This window comes from Phocoena phocoena, chromosome 15 (assembly GCF_963924675.1).
Source record: "Phocoena phocoena chromosome 15, mPhoPho1.1, whole genome shotgun sequence".
Classification (NCBI taxonomy): domain Eukaryota; kingdom Metazoa; phylum Chordata; class Mammalia; order Artiodactyla; family Phocoenidae; genus Phocoena; species Phocoena phocoena.
The window spans coordinates 62,003,032-62,025,994 of NC_089233.1; the positions used below are offsets into that span (position 1 = coordinate 62,003,032).

Genomic DNA, 22,963 nt, shown 5'->3' on the forward strand with positions numbered 1-22,963 from the left:
CTGATTTGCTCTTCTTTGGGACGTGTGGGCAGTAATCTTATATAAATTGGAACAATCTCTGAAGAGGTCAGTTTGGCACTGTCATGGTTTGGTTTGTGCGTTAACTTGGCTGAGCCACTGTGCCAGATGTTTGATCAAACATTACTCTGGATGTTTCTATAAAGGTGTTTTTGAGATGAGATTAACATTTAAATCAGTGGACTTTAAACCAGAGAAAAGCAGTTCCCCTTTGTAATGTGGGTGGGCCTCATCCAATCAGTTGAAGGTCTTATTAGACCAAAGATGGACTCCCCCACCTCCTCCAAGCAAGGAATTCTGCCAGCAGACTGCCTTTGGACTGGATCTGAAACTCTTCCCTGGGTCTCCAGCCAGCCAGCCTACTCTACAGATTTTAGATTTACCAAGCCTCCACAATCCTGTGAGCCAATCCTTTAAAATAAATCAGTCCTCTCTCTCTCTCTCTCTCACACACACACACACACAGCTGGTTCTGTTCTCTGGAGAACACTAATACCCACACTATTTATCAAAATTGTAAATGCTGGTTATAACCCATCCACACATCAGAATATATTGTAGCCACAGAAAACGATGCAGTCCCTTTAGGTACTGACATGGAAAGATCTCCAAGATATATTAATAATAATGTGTATAGTGTATAATCATCTGTGTAAACAACAAAAAAAAGAGTAAAAATTAAAATTCGTATTGCTTACCTGTGGGGGAAAAACTCTCTGGAAGGATAACTAAGAAATTAACAGCAGGGGTTACCTGCTGGAGGAGGGCAGTGGGGGAACTGAGTAATAGGAGACAGGGCAGAGGGGCTTTTTGCTTTATTCCTTCTATATTCTTTGATAAATGCACATATTCTTTGAGCCAGCAATTCCACATCCACATGTTTACCTTATAAATACACTCCCCCACATGTAAAATGGTGTATAAAATTCAGTTGTAGCATCGTTCATAAGAAAATAAGAATGGAGGGACTTCCCTGGTGGCGCAGTGGTTGAGAATACACCTGCCAATGCAGGGGACACAGGTTCGAGCCCTGGTCCAAGAAGATCCCACATGCCGCAGAGCTACTAAGCCCGCGTGCGCCTGTGCTCTACAGCCCACGAGCCACAACTACTGAGCCTGCACGCCTAGAGCCCGTGCTCCGAAAAAAGAACAGCCACTGCAATGAGAAGGCCGTGCACCGCAACAGAGTAGCCCTCGCTTGCTGCAACTAGAGAAAGTGCACACACAGGAACGAAGACCCAATGCAGTCAAAAATAAATAAATAAAATATATAAATTTATATATAAAAAAAAAGAATGGAAACAACCCAAACACCCATCAGCAGGAAAGCGGTTAAATAAATCATCCATTTGTTCAAAAAATGAGGCTGCTCTCTCTGTTCTGATGTGGAATGATTTCCAAGTGGGAAAAAGTGAGGTGCAGGACACGGTGTGTATACAGTATGCTACCATTCGTGTGGGAAGAAAAGTCAAACTCAGTGCCTGTGTATTTGCAAATGCATGAACACAGAATAAACTCATGACAGGTGTTCCCTCTGGGGAGGGGAACTAGGTAAGTGGGGAGTGGGGTGGGAGAAGGAATTACTCTACAATGTATTTTTTGAATCATGGGCATGTATAATCTACTCAAAAGTTTGGAAAATTTCTGAGGGGAAGGGGAGAGGTAGGAGGAGGAGAACTTACGTGCCAGGGTGGTACTGAACACAAAGCATTCATCCACTCCGCTTTTTATGATGTTTTTAACCTCAGTTTCCCCTGAACTGATCTTACGAATTCCCACTTTGGACCACGGCAAATTTCACTGAAGACCCAGGGCCCTCACCAAAATCAGGAAGATAATTTTTTTTTTTTTGCGGTACACGGGCCTCTAACTGTTGTGGCCTCTCCCGTTGCAGAGCACAGGCTCCGGACGCGCAGGCTCAGCGGCCACAGCTCACGGGCCCAGCCGCTCCGCGGCATGTGGGATCCTCCCGGACCAGGGCACGAACCCGTGTCCCCTGCATCGGCAGGCGGACTCTCAACCACTGCCACCGGGGAAGCCCAGGAAGATAATTTTTGAAGATAAGAGCACTAGCTCTCTGAAAGGCAGGTGACTCTTTAATCCATGCATAGAGACGGCCAGATGCAGACCTGTTCTTCAGAACCTTTTTTATTCTTCTTCTAACCACCAGAGAAGGTCAGCTTGAACCAAAACAAGCTGAAATCGCCTCAAAAGGCCCACCTCATTACACACAACAGGGCAAAACCTGAAGTGAAGCCTCAGTTTTTTTCAGAGCAGACCCAGCAGGTATTCTTACACAGGTGTCCACTAAAGACTGATCAGCAAAGCACCACCACCACAAACATACAAACTCCGCTGGGGGCTCCCCTGTGTGTCATTCACGGAGTCCACCTCTTCCTCAGCCATAAATAAGTCCTCGTTCTTTTGCGGGGGAAGGTCATCAGTGCGTATCTTGAGCGATAGACCATTTGTTTACTCTGGAACTTTGAAAGGGAGGTGACTCGACTTATTTCCTCCCCTGCATCTGAGATGCAATCGCTTCTCTGAATATCTAAACCGTGACCTGGGAGATAGGTCGTGGAGGGTCCCTCAACAAAGACTCTTCAGGACCAGCCTATCAGGCTCCTTAAGTACTTAATCCTTTGTTTTTCAGAAACCTTTGCACCTGGGCTCCCAAGAGGCAAGCAGGCCCAAAGGAGCGGCCACAGGCCTGGGAGCGAGCGGCCTCTCTGAGCAGTCATGGGGGAGGAGGAGGGGGCAGGGAGGGGGCGAGGTGGAGATGCAGGGGGACAGAAATCAGCTGAAACACTCCATGCTGGTTCTGACTCGCTCCATCTCGTGCAGGAAGCTGTAGAACTGAGGCAAGGTTAATTCTGGGGAGAGAAAATGCAGCTTCAGGTGAGTGTTTCCAACTCCACAGAATCATCCAAGAAAATGAATTTCCACCCGGAGACTTTCTTTTTCTTTTTTGCTTTAGTACCTCTAAGCAGTTCTTGACAGGTAATTGATCACAATAAAGAACTGAAGCCTTGAACATAGAAAGTTCTCAGCTCCACAAAAAAAAAGGAAGGGGGGGATTTAAAATGGCATTAACTCCCCAGCACAAAGGGATGAAAGGGGGTCATTCAGGACAGTAGATGTGGCTCCTACAGCAAGAGCTTCTTGCTCTTCGATATTCGCCATTCCTACCTCACCCTTTCCCTTTTGCAAAAAGGTCTAAAAGTCTTCAAACTGTGGGGTCTCCAACCTGCTGATGGCTTATTATTTATGAGAGCAAAGGCAGCAGAATGGTGACTCCACAGCTTGGTTATGACTTTTTCTTCTGGAAAAATGATTGGTGGCGGGCTTCACAAGCCCAATGACTGAAGAAAACATGGAAAAAGGGAAGGAGCTCTAATGGGAATTTGGACTCACCTATGTATAAATTTTCAGTTTGATTTCCTTTCTTAACCACCAACTTTAACTGATCCAAAAAGGAAAAAGAGAAAGAAAACATTTAAATTAAAATGATGACAACTGGGCAAAGAAATTCCTGAAACTTGAACTGCCACGTAAACATCAAAGTATCCAGCATCTCACTTGAGAGTTACTAGGGAGCAGTCTGGATCGTCCACCACCAAAACTTCTAACAATTTCCGCGATTATATGAATAATCAAACTTTCAAGAATAATATCCCGATCCTATTAATCTGAAAGTAAGCGTGTTAGTGACTACATCTTTGGCTGACCACATTGCTCTGAGATACACAAGGCACTGGATATTAAAGAAACCCGATGTAGATTTAATACCAAGTCAAAAATCTCCCAATTTTCAGAGATCAGGAGAAGACTTACTTGTAAAAAAATACTTCCCACTTTTTCCAGTTCGCTGCTCCCAGACGTCACTGTGACACAAAAGAGAAAACCAGTAAGTGACTGGTTGAGGACTCACCCTGAAGACCCCAATCTTGTAAGTTGTACAGCAGAAGCCATGTGGGGGCCAGCAGAATGTGCTTTTCAGGAAGTGAACTTATTGAGACCCGCGGATAGGAAGAGCTGCCGAATGTTGACAGCGACACAGAGAAGCAGGTGCTGGACCCAACAGTCTTGGGGGACCAAGGACACCTCTTCCCCAGCAAAGTCATCTGAAAGCCCCTGCCACCCAACCCTACATCACCCAAATGACCCAGGACTGGCTCTAACTAGTTACCTCCAAATGTCCACTCCATATCTATAAGCTGGTTAATCATCAGAGTCTGACCTATGGCCCATCGAGCAAGGGTGGGGGCATTCTGTTTCCACTGGAACAAAAGCAAAAAGCCAAAGTCATAACAATGGGAAAAAATCCCCCCTCTTCATTCCGCCCCCAACACAGCATGTTTAGTCTTTATACAGACAGTGGTAAGCATGCAGAACGAAGGGCTCGGCCTATGTGCACAGATCTGGGGGCTGGGGGGAGTCAAGAGGGGCAGGAGACAATTTAAATGTTTTCTTTTATTCCAAGATTTAATCCAGGTTGGAACAAAAACTGTATGACATTTATATTCAGTCAAATCAGAGGGAAAAAAATTAGAGATGCACTGAATAGTGCTGTTTAAAAGCTACATGTCTGTCATTTGCATGAAACCAAATGAAAAACATTAAGCTGGGAGATGACACATGACGGATGACTGACGGTTTTTCCTTAGTCAGCGTTTTCCATTTGTTTCTTTTCATGAAATAAAAGCAAGCGATCTTAATTAACCTTGATTAGGAGGAATTATGATACCTTTTCAGAAAAGTAAGTGGCTTTCTCCTCACTGAGACCTATAAGAGAACAGAAGGAGACATGAACACGGTGAAGGGCTGCAGGGCCTGTCACCCTGAGCAGCCTTGGTGGTCACCTACCCAGAGTTATGAAATCAGCCCGGACCTGCTCAGCTGTGAGACTCTTCTTCAAGGCACCTAGGAAGGAGGGGAGAAATCAGTCAAAGAGGGCAAATCAATCAATCAGCTAGCAGTAAGTATTTAATGGGCGCAACCTAAGTGACCAGGATGACAACAGGAATGAGCAGACAGCTCCATCTCAGTCCAGTCGGGGAGGAAGGCGCCCCCGAGACCCGGGAGAACGAGGCAGCACATTTTGGGGCTTTTTTGGGGCCACACACGTGTTGGCCCCTCCAGAAAGTATGGATGAGGTCAGAGCCAAAAGAAAAGACTGTATGGACTTGGGGATGGGGCACCTGATCTGAGGAAATAAGGCCACAGACTCCTGGAGCCAAGCAAGGGAGTTCAAGGTCAGACAGGGTGCCGGGGTAACAGCCCAGAGCTGCGCTGTGTGATCCATAACCATTGACCATACGTGGCTCTTTTTATTTATTTTTCTGTTTCTGGCCGCACCACGAGGCTTGCGGGGATCTTGGTTCCCCGACCAGGGATGAAACCTGGGCCCTCGGCACTGAAAGCGCCAAGTCCTAACCACTGGACCGCCAGGGAATTCCCCTCTTTAACTTTTAATGAATTAAAATTAAAGAAAATGTACGATTCTGTTCCTCAGTGCTCAACAGCCACACGGGCCCAGGGGCCACAGCACTGGTCAGGGCAGATCATACCACCGTTCCCATCTACATACTGGCCAGCCTGCCGCAGAGATCAGCCCTCAGGAAGTAAACCCAGGTGGACTAAGCAGTCTGGCCTCTACAGTTCCCAAGTCACTTGCAGAGGGGCTATCAGGACCTGCCCCCAGGAGCCCTGGGAGCCCCCTCCCCGTGGGAGCCGCTTTGTCCTGCCTGCAGCCTCCCAGTTCCTGAGAACAAACTGCTACCAGCAGTCCGGGCTTCTCAACCTTTAACCCGCAGGCTACAGCCTCGAGTCACGATCTGGCAGCGGCTTTAAAATTTTCCACTTCTTAGTCTTCCAGAAGATGACTCATCAAAGAGTAAGAAGACATCCACCACCATCCAGGGAGGGCCCCGAAGTAACACCCTAAACCTGAGCCTCCGCCCCCATCGCACTCCAGAAAAACAACCCTAAAGGCTGTTGTCCCCTGCAAAATAAACCATGTCAACAAAGGGAGGAAATCTTTTATCTGCAAAATCAGACCGAGCAAGGAAACCACCGGGAAATAAAAAAGGCAAGACCCCAGGAAACCTTGGCCATAAAAGCTCTCCAAGAAGGCGGCTACATTCCAGACACTCCAAAGAACTCCTGGCTACCACGGGTGCTGCTCCTTAGTTTATATCCAGTTCAAATCCAATATTCTGTTTGATGATCCCAAAATACTCTGAAGTGGAGATTATTATGGTAACTTTTAATTTACCAGGAAGTTAAAGATCAGAATGATCAAGCTTTTGGGGGAGAAGATTTGGCAAATCCATAGTCAACGACTGCACTGCCAAGAACTCAACTGCAGCTATGCCCCCAAATACACTGAGATCTACGTGGGCAGCTCTTCAGCAATGTGGGCAGGAGAGATGAAATGTCAGCAACAGCACGTTGGTTTTGGTGCATCCACATAACCGCCTGGGCGCCGAAGTGATTTTGTTAAAACTTAGGTCAGACCATGTCTCCCCTCTGCTCAAAACCCTCTAATAGCTCCTGTTTCACTCATAGTAAAATCCAAAGCTCTCACAATGCCTGGCAGGATCTGGCCCTCTTTAGAACCCTATGCTCTCTCCCCTCCCTTAGCTCTTCTTGTCATTTGCTAGGCAGGTTCCTACCTCCAGGCATTTGCCCTTGCAGTTCCCTCTGCTGGGAACACGTTTCCTCAAATACGTACATGCTCACTCCCTCACTTCATTCTGGAATCTGCTTGAATCGCACCTCCTCTGAAAGGATCCCTGACCATTCTTCAAGTATACTTTTCTGCATCGCATTTATAACTACCCAACTTTATGTTACATATTTATTGTCCATTTTCCCACTAAAATGTCAGTTTGTTGAGAACAAGGACGTGGTCCATTTTGCCTACTGCTGTGTCCCAAGCTCCTAAAAAAGTGCCTGGCGCTGTTCATTGGTTGGCACTCAGTAAGCACATACTGAATGAAAGGATCCATACAATGGAATACTATGCAACCTTTAAAAAGAATAAGGTAGCTCTTGATGTGCCTATTTGCAAAATATAATTGAAAGAAGAAAAGGAAAGGTAAGAACAGTCTGCACAGTGTAATCCCTTTTGCATAAATAAAGAAGTATATATTATCTATTCTTATTTCTAGCTTTAATTATATCCTTATCTTATAGCTAAGTAGACAGATGTGAGGCATATTTTTTCTGAACATATCCACAAAAAACTTAAGAGTGGATATCTTTTGGGAAAGGGACTGGGTGGGACTTTTTCTTTGTGTCATTTAAAAATGTTCTAGCTGCACGCTGGTTTTTTTATGTGAAGACAGTAAAATTGTGAGCCATTTTTGTTTCCTTTCTTGTACTTTCTATAATTAAAAAGAAATGTCCCCCACGCCAAGAAAAAAAAATTATATGAATTGCTCAGGGCCACAACAGCTGGCAAGTGGCAGAGAAAGTCGCTTACAGGCCAGAGGGTCCCCAAACCCAGGCTCTTTCCACTCTAGGTCATTCTGAGATGCTGTCAGGGAGGCGGTACCAAGGCCACGCCTTGACAGTGACTGACAACAGAGGCTACCAAGCTGCAGGGGCCAGAGCAAGCTCTCCGTCCTGATGTCACCTCATTACCTGGGACAGGCAGGAGCCATACTTTAGAAATATACATATGTATATATATATTTGCATTGTGCTAGGCCTCAAGCCCTTAGCTTCTTTTTCAGCTTTTTCCTTTGGTGATTCCTTTGTCCTAAACGCAAGACAGGCCTGCAGCCTTGACCCTATGTCAGATAGAAAACTCTGAACTCCAGGCCTGGAGTCACCAGAACATGTCACTAGGGGAAATCTGAGAATGTCCTTTAAACACAGATAACCATCTGGGATGGTTTATAAAAGTCCTTGAGCTCCACTTTTCACTGGAACAGTTGCCTTAGGCAAACCCCCATTGCCATCAAATAGGACGGGTGACAAGACAAAGACAGAAGTGTATGCGAGGGTGAGGGTTTCAGGAAACAGTTGGAAAATTAGCAAACACTATTCTTCCAGCCAAAATCTATGTAAGTTTATTCAGTATAATAAGGGAAGCCCAAGCAACAGAACTAAGCCTTGGTGAAGAGCCCTGGAGGAGGAAGCAGATGGGAGCGCACAGTGAGCCCCATTCATTCAGCCATTACTGACCCTGAAGGCTGACCAGCTGAATCCACCCCTGTGAGGTTCACGGGGAAACAGAGGTCACGGTCACTGTACACAGATGTACTGAGCACCCACTATGTGCCAGCACTGTGCTGGACCCTGGAATACATCAATGAACTGAATAGGCAACAACCTCTGTTCTCCTGAGGCTCACAATCTTTTGGGAGGAGAAAGACCAGAACAATAATGTAACAAGTAGGTAAGCCATATAGAGTATTATTGAAAAGTGCCACAGAGAAAAGTAACAGAGCAGGGTAAGGTCAGGAACCCTGGGGAACTTAGTTCAACATTTGATTAAATACCATTTGTGACTATTGTTCAGTGCCGATTATTCCTTTTTTGGCCCAGCCAGACAGACTCCTTTAGGAGTGGGGAAAGGGTGTTATCACCTTTTCTTAAAAAACAACCAGTTACTGAGTACCCACAAGGGCCAGATATCTTGCAATGTATTAAAGTAAAAACCACTTAAATTATGGCCCTACTGTGAAGTTATCTGTGATCTTTTCTAGGAGACAACTCATGATGATAATGACAATCAATCATCATACCAGCGGCAGTGTAGCTACCACTCATTATTGAAGCAAGCGCTTTACATTTATCTTTCTCCATTTTTTGGGAAGAAATGGTTTTTTTTTATTTTAATTTTTAAATTATTTTCTTTTAATTTTTTTGGCTGCACCACACAGCTTGTGGGATCTTAGTTCCCCGACCAAGGACTGAACCTGGCCCCGGAAGTGAAAGCGTGAGTCCTAACCACTAGACTGCCATCTTTCTCGATTCTTGCAACAATGTATGAGCTACTAGTATTAGCTCCATTTTATTCCTGAAGAAACTGATTGTCAGAGTGGTTAAGTGATGTGGCTCAAGGTCTCAGAGCTGTGAAGGAGCCACAGTGACAAGTGAGCACACAAGGGCCACCTAGGAACCGAATGCAAGGTGGGGGCCCTCTATTGGGATCCTGATGAGAACGCCACTTACAAATAAAATGTACGAGACAATGGGGAAGTCTGAACACTGACTGCATATTTTGATTTTAGATACGATAATTGCACAGCGACTTGATAAGGGGGAAAAAGTCCTTTATCTTTTAGAGATACATAACTAGGAACTGAATGAACTGAATGAAACGATATGATATCTGAGATTTGTTTAAAAATAGTCCAGTTTGGAGAGCAATGAGGAGAATTAGTGGGGCACAGATAAAGCAATTCGTCCATGGGATGATAAAGGTTGATCTCAGGTGGTTTTAAGAATTACATACTAAAAAAAAAAAAAAAAAAAAAGAATTACATACTTAGTAAAAGAAAAACATTAAAAACAACAAAAAAAAAACCCAAACCAAAAACCCCACAACCTTTGAGCTAATCAAGGGAGGTTCTAGCAGCAGCTTTTCCACTGTAAGATCTTAAGTCACTTCCCCTCTCTAGGGCTCTGTTTCTTTATCTCCAATACAAAGATCAGACCAGATCAGCACTTTACAAAGCTTTTACTTGACCCTCCCCCTGCCCCCCTCCCCCCCTCCAAAAAAAGAAGAGGTCCATGGTTAACTGTTTCACAGATACTGGTTAAGCAGGTTGCTTTACTGCAGGACTTTTCAGAGCCTGAGATATGTTAATGTGTGTGTGACTCTCCAAGATTCCAAGGCTGGTGCAGGGACAGTATTTTATGACCCTGTCTGGCCACTGAAGTCTTTTCTGGATGAAAACACCAATCTGGGGAAGACTGATCTGAAGAGTTCTCGAGATCCTTTCAGCTCTAACAAGCTGCACTTCTACAGTGAGGTCTTACTGCACAAGCAGGACCAGGATGAGGGAAGGGGAAGAGAATGAGGGCCTTACACTTCAGACTAGATTGGGGAAGGCCTTGAATGCCAAGTTAAGGACTACAGAATTTATTATGCAAAACAAACAGTTGAGAGGAACAGCAGGGTCCAAGGATCCAAGTTGTACTATACTCCAGGGCAAACTGGAATCTGGGATGGGAGAACAGAAGAGGAGATGGTGCTGCCGTAACAAGGCATGAAGGGCTAAGAACTTGTTCTGGGATGGCAGCCTTTGGGGCTGAAAAGAAAATGGCACATTGGGAATTCCCTGGCGGTGCAGCGGTCAGGGCTCCACGCTCTCACTGCCGAGGGCCCGGGTTCAATCTATGGTTGGGGAACTAAAATCCCACAAGCCGTGCAGTGCAGAAAAAAAAAAAGTAAAAGAAAATGGCACATCAGGCCAAGGGATGAGGAAGAGGCCAAGAGACTTACAAGCTACCTCAGATGCTTAGGAGATGCTCTGGAAGAAATGGAGAATCCAAGCAGAAAAACTCTGCAGGAAGAGAAAAGGCAGATTGCATGAGAACAAAAAGAAGAGTAAAAGAAATTCTTGAGAGCTACTGGGAAGTACAGCAAACCTGAGACTTCCATTCTAGAACCTGAAAAGCTTGAAAAGCTTTGGGACATTAAATAGTCAAGAGGTGTATTCAGATCCTCTCCATTAGATGAAGGAAGGAACGTTTTACCTGATGATCTGATATCGAGGCAAAGGACTGAAATTAACTGAACAATCAATAAATAATGCTGAAGTTCAGCAAGCACTGTACTAGCTCATTCATCCCTAATGCCAACACCATAAACTGCTCTTATTATTCCGTTTTCCAGATGAGAAACTGAGGCGCCAAGAGGCCGCTTTGTCCAAGGCCGAATAGCTACATTAGGTGATATGATCAAGACTCAAATCCAAGTGAGCTTGCAAAGCCCATCCCTGGAACTCAGCATACCTCAGTGTTCTCTGCATCTATAGAAAGCAGTCTGCTATAAACATGGATAATCAATCCTGCTTGAAGAATATACACCCAGCATCCCCTGGGAGAATCACAGGGTCTCCCAAGTTCAGCTCAACTCACCTAGCATGTACTAAAATCTCCTGCTCTATGTCTTCACTTTACTTGTGACTGTGGCTTAGGAAAGTAGTACAGACATGCCCCTGACTTCAAAGAACTGTCTGTTAGGGCCACGAGATAGACACACACAAAACAGCATGATCAACAGAAAACAGAATGATTATAGTCCAAAATGAGAGCTTCAGATAAAAGAACCTATCTCGGTTGTTGAGAGGAAGGGGAGCTCACCATGGACTGAAATGGTTTGGGAAGACTTTCTGAAAGAGGTAGAACAGAGGCTGGAGCGCTAGGATTAGGAGGGATTAAGGCAATCTGGCAGGATGGAATGTGGTGGGGAGCAGAGATGAGAAGGACAGGAAAGAATGGAGGCAGGGACACCAGACAGAGATCTCCTGAAAAACCAGTATCCAGAACAGCTCACAGGTTTCCCCATTCCTACAGGTGTAGGCTAGACAATGAGAATAAAGAGAATAAGTACTCCTGGTTCTGCACTCTGGGCACCTGTCCTACGAAATGCTCACGTAAGTTGAGTACATAGATTTCCTAAGGACGTTCACTGTGATATTGTTTCTAAGAGTGAAGAGTCAGAACTAAAATGTCCAGCAACAGGAAATGGATTAACTAAAAGAAGATACATTCAGTCCAAGGTACACTGCAGTCATCAGAAGAATGAAGTTGATGTGGAGAGATCTCCTTGATGTACTAGGTATGAAAAAATGCAAGCCGCAGAGCAATTCTATGGTTTATTATCATTTTATATATAAAAAGATATACACTGGACTTCCCTGGTGGCACAGTGGTTAAGAGTCTGCCTGCCAATGCAGGGGTCATGGGTTTGAGCCCTGGTTCGGGAAGATCCTACATGGTTCAGAGCGGCTAAGCCCGTGTACCACAACTACTGAACCTGCGCTCTAGAGCCTGCGAGCCACAACTACTGAGCCTGCATGCCACAACTACTGAAGCCCACACGCCTAGAGCCCATGCTCCACAACAAGAGAAGCCACCGCAATGAGAAGCCCGCGCACCGCAACGAAAAGTAGCCCCCGCTTGCTGCAACTAGAGGAAGCCTGTGCACAGCAACAAAGACCCAACGCAGACAAAAATAAATAAATAAAATTAAAAAAAAAAAAAAAAAGGATATACACCAAAATTATACTGTGATTATTCCTAGAGACAAGAGTGGGATGAGAGTAAAAGGGGATTTTCCCTTTGACTCTCCAGAGCTCTGCAGTTTTATTGAAAATTTATTTGAAATAAATAAATAAATAAATAAGTTTATATGAAAATTTATTTCTGTGTTAAAAAGACTGCAAGTTCCCATCCAGCCTTGTGGTTCTCATGCTTTAACCTGCCATGAGGGCAAAGAGTGCAAGAACTGCACAAACAGAGGATCATAAAATTTCACAGCTGGAAACCTCAGGGATGTTCTGATCACAAGACACGGCAAAGGAAAGGATCTGCACTAAGATATAACAGAAGGCCCGACAGGAACAAACAAATCAAGCACCCAACTTTTTTTTTTTTTTTTAAGCACCCAACTTTTAATGCACCTTTGAGCTGAGATCTTGGGAAGATCAGCTTATTACTGATTTTTAAAATATGCAAACTGGGGATGCTGTTTTATCTCCTCTCAGCCCGGCTGACATTTATTCATTCCTTAAGACTCGGCTCAAAGGTCATGTCTCTCTTTAAATAAAATTAACTTTTAATTAAATTGCCAAATTAATTCTTGCAACTTTTTAGACAAAACATAGCTAAAAATAAACAATTAAAACAACCTGCAGTCCTACTACCCAGATAGAGCCACAGTTAACTTTTTTTTTTTAATGCAAAAATAGGACGGTGGCAGACAGTATTCAACAGAATACTGTGAAAGGTTTTCCGTATCATTACATTTTCCTCAACAGCATCTTTTTAAATTACTACATGATTTGAAAAATAAGAACCACCTTTTGCTGAGGTACTGTGCTAAGCATTGTATTCATGTTATCTTAAGTAATCTTCAAAACAACTCCATGCACACACCAGAAACCAGCTTAGATGGAGGGGACCAATGCTGGGGGACGGCTGTTGCTAGGGGCTGAAAGAGATCAGGTACTTAGCCAAAGTCACACCACTTATCAAAGGCCAGACTCCCACTCAGGTCCTACTAACTCAAACTGAATTCTTGACCACCGTGATGCTCCCCTCTTAACAATGGACCTCAACTCGTTGCACCAATTTCTAGCTGCTGGGTAATTTGATTGCTTCTAATTTTTATTTTTTTTATTTTTTTATTTTTTTTGCTTCTAATTTTTCTCCGTCATAAACAGTGCTACTACGGACGGCCCTATAGCTCAACCTTTGTGATCACCTCCCTTCTGACTAGACACTTTCTCTGATTGCTCTAAGGCAAACCCTGCTTCTCAGACTACCTGCAGCAGAAGACCTACCTTTAAAATTTTTCAATCCATCATGGACTGATATTTTTGTAAAATACAATGAAAATTAATTCCTAGAACTGAAAAAACACATACAAAATATACGGCCCAAATGGTTACAATGGTCAGTTACATGTTTATGTATTATTTTACCACAGTTTAAAAAAAGCCCCATTTAAAAAAAATTAACAGACTGAAGAGACTTCATCAAATTGTCATAAAAGTTTCTAAATTCTTACTCTCAGTTTCTGCACCTATCATGCAGAGGACCAGATAAGTCTGGGCATGGAAGCTGGGATGCAGACCGCCGTAACACTCTCCTATGGCTATCCGTTTACCTGGCTTCCCTTCCTAGACTGCAGTCCCGCCCATGTCTGGTTCACTACCAAACGCTCTGGCTCAGTGCCCAGAGCACACTTGCCAACTCGGTGGATTGAGGGAATGTTCAAGTAATGTCTCTGGCCTTGGCTGCCGGGAGAGGCTACTCACCATTTGGAACCAGGAGGAGGCTCTTCACGATGCTTCTGAGGGGGCCGAGACTGATCTGGTTGGTGGTGGCAAATTCAGAGAGCTGAGCCAGAAACCTTTCCACCTGCAGAGAGGGGACAGCACAAACCAGGCCTTCACTTTCTAAGCATCTCAGGACTGTAGGCCCACACTCGGGAACGCTCCTTAACACAAGATACTTTACCTCTTTTGGCTCAGTTAGGAAGTGGAAGAGTACTTCCGTCAGGGCTGAGAACTTCTGTGAAGAGAACACAGAACATCAGTAAAATTCTACTCCTGGGTCAGTGTTCCCACATCCCGTCCTACTACAGCCCCTTAAGAGAGAAGAGGAACACACAGATGTTGATACCTGTTTTGATCACCCTAAAGTTACAAACATTCATAATTTGAAAATATGTAAGCACCCCAATGTTCATTGCAGCAGTATTTACGACAGCCGAGACGCGTGAGCAACCTAAGCGTCCGTCAACAGATGAATGGATAAGGAAGATGTGGTACGTATATACAACAGAATATTACTCAGCCATAAAAAGAATGAAATCTTGCCATTGGTAACAACACGGATGGATGCAGAAGGTATTATGCTAAGTGAAATAAGTCAGAGAAAGACAAATACCATACGATCTCACTCATATGTGGAATCTGAAAAACAAAACAAACAAAAACAAACTCACAGATACAGAGGGGAGAGGGGTGGGGTATGAAGCGGGCTAAGGGGATTAAGAGGTACAAACTTCCAGTTACAAAATAAATTAGCCACAGGGATGTAATATGAAGCATAAGGAATATGGTGAATAATACTGTAATAAGTTTGTATGGTGACAGATGGTTACTAGACTTACGGTGATCATTTCATAATGTATACAAATGTCAAATCACTGTGTAGTACACCTGAAACTAACATAATATTGTATGTCAACTATATTTCAATTAAAAAAAAAATTACAAATATTCACAATACCCACCACCAGTGTCAATCTATCTGTACCACTATATTGTCTGAAAAACTCATGTATCTTATTGGGATACTTAGGAGATACATATTGAGAGATGGTGAGTGTATGCACACATGTTCACACATACATCTCAAGGGTCTAAATACCACCCCTCCAACACCTCCCCCCCCACAAGACCTGAAAGGGAAAATCACTGGAACATTCATAGCAGTTACTTTTTTTTTCTTTTCCCTTTTTGTTTATACTTTCACATACTTATTATTCAAACATGTCAATTCAAATACATTTCTCCCATTTTCACCCTCACAAATGGTAACATATTATATGAACTTTTTCTCTACCTTGCTTTTGAAAGCAGTTACTTCTGTGTGGCAAGATTTTTATTTTCTTCTGTTTTGTCTATCCATGTTTTCTGGGTTTCCTTCTCCCACAATAAACATCTTGTTGAGTATATGACAAAACAGTAAAGTTTAACATGTTATTATACACTGTCTTAGAAGAGTCTCTTATTCTTTTGTGCATGTGAACCTCTTTATCAGTACCATATTATTAAGAACTGAATAGATGTGTGTCCCCAAATTCGTATGTTGAAGTCCTAACACCAAACACAGTGTATTACTGTATTTGGAGAGAGGGGCTGTGAGGAGGTGACAAAGGTTAAATGAGGTCATAAGGGTGGGGCGCTACTCGCATAGGGCCGGTGCCCTTGTAAGCAGAGGAAGACACCCCAGAGCTCTCTCTGTGAGGCACAGGTCATGAAGACACGGCGTGAAGGCAAGCCAGGAAGAGAGCTCTCACCAGGAACTGAATCTGGTGGCACCCTGATCTTGGAATCACCAGCCTCTGCTGTTCAAGCTGCCCAGTCTGTGGTATTTTGTTACAGCAGCCCAAGCAGACTGAGACACATGTCATTACTTTCCCATGTTCCCTCCCAATGGACACAGTGTATGTGGCATAGTGGGGAAAATCAACACACAAGAGTTTAAAAGACCCAGATGTGAATCATTGTTCTGCTGACCACCCAGTGTGACCCTGGGCAAGTCACTCAGCCTCACTGTGATTCAGTCCTCATTGGGAAAATGAAGGTAATAGTACATAGCTTCCAGAACAGTACTAATTGGCACATGCAAAGCCTCCAGTACAGCGCCAGGCTAGAGGCTAAACCAACGGTAGCAATTCCCACAGCTACAACTAAAGTCACTATGCCAATGGAGCCACCTTCCTGAAGCAAGATAACATTTAAACAAAGATTAGATACTTCAGCTCAGAGCCCCCAAAGCTATACGTGCAATATGACTGTCAAATGCATCTGCCCTTTTTCCCATGACACTAAACTCCATGTAAACCCCTGGCAAGGCTCTGTATTATTTTATTCTAAAATGTATTCTATTTTAAAATATAAAACTAGCGTTTGAAAATATAAAATATATGCAGAAGGTTTTAAAAAGACCCAGCTAACATAAAAGAATATAAAATAAAATGTCTTGCTCCCTCCCTGCCCCCTCCCACCTTAGTCACACTCCCCAGGGTAGTTACTGCTAACACCTCTGTGGCCTTCCCATCATTTTATTTTCATTTAATTTCTTTTAAATACAAATGGGATCATACGGAACCCACTCCCGGCACCTCACCTTTTTTTCACTCAATTACATCTTAGAGATCAATCATGTCAGCAGATATAAATCTACCCAGTTCTTTTAACAACTGCATGACATTCAACTGGTAAAGACTTAGCACAATTTATTTCCCTAGAAATGAACATTAATGGGTGTGTTTGTTGGTGTTATGTAAACGATGCTGCAATGAATATCCTCCCATATATTTCTTTGTGACGTGTATGTCTATAAGATATATTCTCGGGAATTCCCAGGAGGTCCAACGGTTAGGACTCTGAGCTTTCACTACCGAGGGCCCAGCTTCAATCCCTGGTCAGGAAACTAAGATCCTACAAACCTCACGGTGCGGTAAAAAAAGAAAAAGATATATTCTTAAAATGCATCCTAGGTCAAAAGGATATATGCATTTTTTATGTTGAGGTGTAGTTCAAGTACAACATTATATAAGTTCCAGGTGTACAACACAGTAATTCATAATTTTTAAAGGTTAGATTCCATTTATAGTTTTTATAAAATATTGGCTATATTTCCTGTGTTGTACAATATATCCTTATAGCTTATTTATTTATTTATTTAATTTATTTTTATTTTTGGCTGTGTTGGGTCTTCATTGCTGTGCGCAGGCTTTCTCTAGTTGCGATGAGCGGAGGCTACTCTTCCTTGCGGTGCGCGGGCTTCTCATTGTCGTGGCATCTCTTGTTGCAGAGCACGGGCTCTAGGCGCACAGGCTTCAGTAGTTGTGGCATGTGGGCTCAGTAGTTGTGGCTTGCGGGCTCTAGAGCTCAGGCTCAGTAGTTGTGGTGCACAGGCTCGAACCCGTGTCCCTTGCATTGGCAGGCAGATTCTTAACCACTGCGCCACCAGGGAAGCCCTTTATAGTTTATTAATTTTTTACATAATAGTTTGTACCTCTTAATCCCCTCCCCCTATCTTGCCCCTCCCCCTTCCCCTCTCCCCACTGGGAACCACTAGTTTATTCTCTAAGATATATGCATTTTAAATTCTGAGAAAATATTGCCAAATTGCCTTGCAAAGAAGTTGCACAGATTTACACTCCCACTATCCAATGGCATAGAGGTGTCTGCTTTCTCAAAACTTCATGGCTATTCCATGGGAACACTTTAACCAATGCTGGTCCAGGGGCTGTTTTTCTGCAGTAGTTGTGATATTGGGTATCAGCCTTGCCCAAATGCTGATATAGGGAAAACAAGAGCAGTCAAGACTGGCTTGAGAATGTGTCCTCAAACTGTGTTTTCCTCTATTTCTTTCATTTTTAGTTTTATTTTATTTTATTTATTTTTTTGCTGCAGATCTGTGGAACTGTCAGATCTTTGGCAAACCGTGTTTGCTATGCCACCTGGGGCCTTTTAAAAAATGGGGTGATTGAGAAGGCCTCCAGTTGCTTTTCCATTTCCAGGCCTCAGCCTAGCACTCAGGCTCGGGCTCCTTGTGTGGTCTCATCCCTGCCTCTCAAGAGGGGCCTCAAGCTACTGTGGTCTGTAGGCTGTTACCGACCCCCATCCCTATCTCCACTCTTCCAAAACCTCCTTATCCTCAAAGCCCTGCCAAGATACCAGGACACTCCCAACAAGAAAGGGACCTACCCAAATTCTTAAGTTCTGAGGCTCCCTCTTGGAACCTCACCTGGGGGCACTTAGAATTTTCAATCTTGATAAGGATCACAAACCTGTCTTAACAGAGAAGGTTCCTCCTCCAGCTTTGTATGGTAAACTGCACCTTAATTATTGCAAGTGCACGGTAAGTATTTGTTGAATGAATCTTCCCTAAACACTTTCCCCATTCTTTGCCTTTGTACCTGCATAGCTGTCTCTCCCTGGAATGCTCACCTGCTCATGAATATCCATGAAATCAAAATCTTAACTACTCTTACCAGTTTAACATATGAAAAGATTCTCAAGATCATTCCAGATGAGAAATGCAAATCAGCAAAACAAGGAGATACCAATTTTTCACTTATCAGATCTTCAAACTAAAAGTCTGATGACATCAGTGTTGGTGAAAGTAACAGACATGCCTGCACACTGTTGAGAAGATAAACTGGGGCAACCTTTCTGGACTGTAACTTAGCAAAATCCATATCTACTTTTTAAAACAATCAGACCCTTTGACCTAGTAATTCCACTGCAAGAAGTATACCCTTCAGAGATGTTCTAAAAAGTAAACCCAGACACACACAAAGCAGTTTGTTGACAGCATTGTTCTTAAAAGTAAAAAACTGAAAGCAACTTACGTGTCTATTAATAGGGGACTGGTTAAATTATGTTAGATCTGTTTCAAGGAATATCACACTCCCTTTTGTGTAAAAAAAAGTTTTGAAAGGATACCCATACATACGATGGCAGATTGCAGACTTGTTTTTCTATAAAGATACATGAGAAACTATCAAAATGATTTCTATTTCAAGAGAAATAGGTGTTTTTTAATTTTATACCTTTGAATACTGTCTGAATTTTCTGTGTGTGTTGCTAGGTGAGAGACTGTAGACCATTTGTTTTCTTCTTTATATTTTTCTGAATATCCTCTCATAACCACTCTAACAGTGGTTTTTTTTTTTTTTTTTTTTAGTGATTACGTTACCTAGGACTGTCCACGGCATCAGAGAGCACATGCAGATCCACTCAGTGCTGTACCATGTCTCCATTTTCTGACCTGCCCCAGCAGATCACAACTTCCCCAGCACAAGAGGCCTCATTCATCAAGCCTTTGTAAATCTCACTGGGTTTAGTGGCTATTTGGTGCACAGTAGGCATTCAGATAAATACCCACCGAATAAGCAATAAATGGTGATGCCAGCATTAATACAATCATTCCTTTTCTCCTTGAGGCCTGGGCCTCCGACTTCAAAGTAAGTTCAGCTAACAGAGTGGCTACTCAGGGAAGTTTGATCACCCAAGTAAAGGGGGAAAAATGGCCCAAAGGACTCTGATAAGTTGCTCATCAGGAAAAAGCTTTCTGTATTAAAAACAAAGGTAAAGGTTTAAAGTGCGTTTCAAGGTTAGAAAATGAGTCCAGCTCTGACCTTAAAGGAGGTGGATTATCTTTAGAATACCAAGTTGGAGGTAACCTTAGAGATCATACAATCCAGAAGCTTTAAAAAAAGTTTTTTAGCAGCAGAATCTTTTTTATTCTCCAAATGGAAGTCTTTCAGAAAGCCCCAATACATAAACAAGTACAAGCTAAACTACCTGATTGGGGAGATCACCTACAAAGCTCTATTCTAGTGTGTTTAATTCCCCAGGATCTGAAGTCAGGTGTCCGGTCCTGAATTCCTGGCTCCACCACTTCCTGGCTGACTGCCCTTAAACAGGTCAATTGATTTCCCTGAACCATATTTTTTATCTGTGAAATGGGAATGGTAATAGTACCTGACTCCTAGGGTGGCTGCAAGAACTCGGTGACTTAATACACATAAAAGCACTTAGAACTGGGCTGTAAAATACAGTGGCTGCCAGCCATGTGTGGCTACTGAGCACTTGGAAAAGGCTAATTTCAGATGCGCTTTAAAGTACACACTAGAATCAGAAACCTCAGTACCAAAAAGTGAAATAGCTCAGATATACTTTATGTGGGTTACACATTGAAATGATAATATTCTGATACAGTGGATTACAGAAAACACATTATATTCATTTCCTGTTTCTTTTGAATTTTTAAATGTGGCTGCTAGAAAATGTAAAAGTAGACCTGAGGCTTGCAGTTCACTTTTCTTGGACACTGAAGCCGTAGAACACGACTGGCATTACAATTAGTGTTACTTCATGAGAAAACAGTAAGTTGTGAGGATGCTGAGATGAAAGACAGGGGCCCCACCTCCTGGGAAGTTACAACCCAGTGGGGGAAATAAATGCACCTTTGCTGTGGTGGTGAGAAGTGACATTTTAACTTGCTTAATTTGTCTGACTTAGTGGTATGAAAGGGGCATCCCAACCAGCACAGGAGCAGGAAGACGTCAAGGTTGACTGGAGGGCACCTGCAGCCTGAATAGTGAGAAAAAGCCTTTGCCAGCTCCACTACCATCAAGGACCCGCCCTCTACTGTGTAGGGTACATGGTTTCTTTCCTTGGGGACTACCAGTATCTCCCTTAATTGGGGCGGATGGGAGTGGCGACGAGGACAGGATGTCATCGCTTGCCCACAGAGCCATTCTGGCCTGGCCATTACCTACACACACATCCCACCCCCTGATGACCTGCCCCCACTCCAGGCTCCTTCAGCCTCCTCGAGATGCTAAGACCCCCCTGGCTAAGTCTCCCTAAGATCCCCGGCCTTCCTACAAAATGTCTCAGTCCCTCGCCTGGCCCACCAAATTCCACGGCTCCCCCAAACTCCATCAGCCCTTAGTCTATTACTTCGGTCCTCCTAACTCCCTTCGGCCTCATCAAGACTCCCCTCAGCCCCCCTTCCAGGACCCTGCAAACTCTCCTGGTTTCCAGGACCCCCAGAAGTCCCCCAGTCCCATTTCTGGGTCCCCGAGATCCCCCTGGGATCCCTCAGCTTGGCCTTAGGCCTCCCGAGATCTTTCGGCCCTCAAAACTGGCCTGAGACCCCAATTCCCCTCAGCCCCTCCCAGAATCCCCCCCTACCGCCACAACGCACAGCGGGCGGCTGCGGCCTAAACCGCCATCCCCTCCGGGGCCCCCGCCCGGATCCCGCGCCGCGGTCGCCCGGCCCACCTGCGCGCCCAGCTGGTTCAGCTGCTGCATGTCGCCGCCCACGGCCTCGGGCACGGGGTCCTGCGTGCAGTGCAGGCGGCCCATGGCGTCCGCTCGGCGCCGCAGACCGCCAGCTCCCGCGCCTCCCCGGACTTCCTCCTTCGCGCCGCCGGCCTCGCCGCGCTTCCGCAGCCGCACTTTCGCCACGGGCCGCCGCCGCCGCCGCCGAGCTCCTCTCGGACCGGTTCCGGGTGCGCCCTCACGAGCCGCTGACGCGCGCGGACCCCGGGTGGGGCGGGGCAGGGGCGCCCTCGCGGAGCCCTGGATACCCGCGACCGCTATGCCCCGTCCAGGGCGCTGAGCAGCACAGCGGTGAAACGCGGGATTCCCTGCGTGATCTCCCCCTGGGCTCAGAGCTTGGCCTCTCGGAACCGGCTTCACTATCCGTAAAATGATCCCGGGGGTGGCGCCTTAAATGCGCTCACCCTCTTAAAATGTTTAGAAGATAGCCTGGCACACTGGAGGTCCTCAACCAATGGCTAGCTGCTATCATTAACATCGTTACTATGCATCAGAAGATATTTAGGGCATGCCTCCTAGATGCCAGGCACTGGGGATAGAAAAGTGAACAGGCAGGCCAAGTGTCTCTGGGAGAGCTTAGGTCAGAGCAGAGCAGTGAAAGCTCAAACTTGGGCTTGCACCAGCATCATCTGGAGGGCATGCCAATTTCTGGGCCCCACCCCCAGAGTCTCTGATTAGAAAAGCCTGGGATAGAACCTGAGAATTTTGCATTTCCAACAACTTCCCAAAGACCAGAGTTGGAGAAACTCTGGAGTGAAGGAAACACTGACCCAAAGAAGTGCAAGGAGTGTGATAGTGCCAGGCAGGAAGGTGGTCAGGTTGGTGGGGGAGATTATTGAGACAGTGATAATCACTGCAGCCCCTGAAACATGTTAACCCCCATGCTCTCTTCCCAAGGACCCCTTGCAGCCCGAGATAAGTATTAATTACCCTGATCCCCACTGGACAGATGAGAAAACCAAGACATGCTCCTTGGAATCTAAGACCTGAGCCCTGCAAGCCCCAAAGCATCTTCACCTACCCCTGAGCCCAGCCTTGAGGGTAGCGAGAGGGTTCCTAGATACCTGGGGTGGGGGAGTGTGGGGAGGATTGGCTGGCTTTCTCCACCAGACTTTTTTCTCTAGGCTTTCCTAAAAATCCCTTCGGAAAGGGTATGAACAAATTCCTTCATGCATTCATTCAACAGATAATCCTGAGTACCACCTGTGGGGCAGTTGCCCTGACAGGTGCTGGGACACCACAGTGACAAAACCAGATGCAGTGCCTGGCCTGGGAGAAGTCAGAGTTTAGTCAGGGAGGTAGACACACACACGTGAAAAATCACGCGTGGGTGAAATTATGAAATGATGCCCAAAAGTACAAAGTGCTTTGAGAATGCATACAGGGCACCTGTCCAAGTCCAAGGTACCTGGAAGAAAGTAAACCTTCGGGTGACTGACAGACAGGGACTGAACTCAGACCCCCTGACTCACTGTCCAGGAATTTAATTAAAAAATAGTTTTAACCTATTAAAAAAGACCCCTATCAGGGACTTATATTTCTTCATATTATCTTTAAGTATTAAATCAACTTTGTTCAGGTATAAATTATAT

General features: G+C 44.6%; 1 protein-coding gene across 1 annotated transcript; it reads right to left on the bottom strand.

Annotated features, from left to right (window-relative positions):
* Window positions 1-2,148: 2,148 nt before the first annotated feature.
* Window positions 2,149-21,738, bottom strand: COMMD7 (COMM domain containing 7). Its single transcript, XM_065892664.1, has 9 exons — window positions 21,312-21,738; window positions 14,230-14,283; window positions 14,028-14,130; window positions 4,885-4,941; window positions 4,766-4,803; window positions 4,208-4,298; window positions 3,853-3,902; window positions 3,433-3,481; window positions 2,149-2,891 (listed from the first exon to the last, which is right to left on the bottom strand). Exons 1-9 carry the CDS (start codon window positions 21,393-21,395, stop codon window positions 2,815-2,817), a joined length of 603 nt encoding a protein of 200 aa, XP_065748736.1. The 5' UTR covers window positions 21,396-21,738; the 3' UTR covers window positions 2,149-2,814.
* Window positions 21,739-22,963: the final 1,225 nt, after the last annotated feature.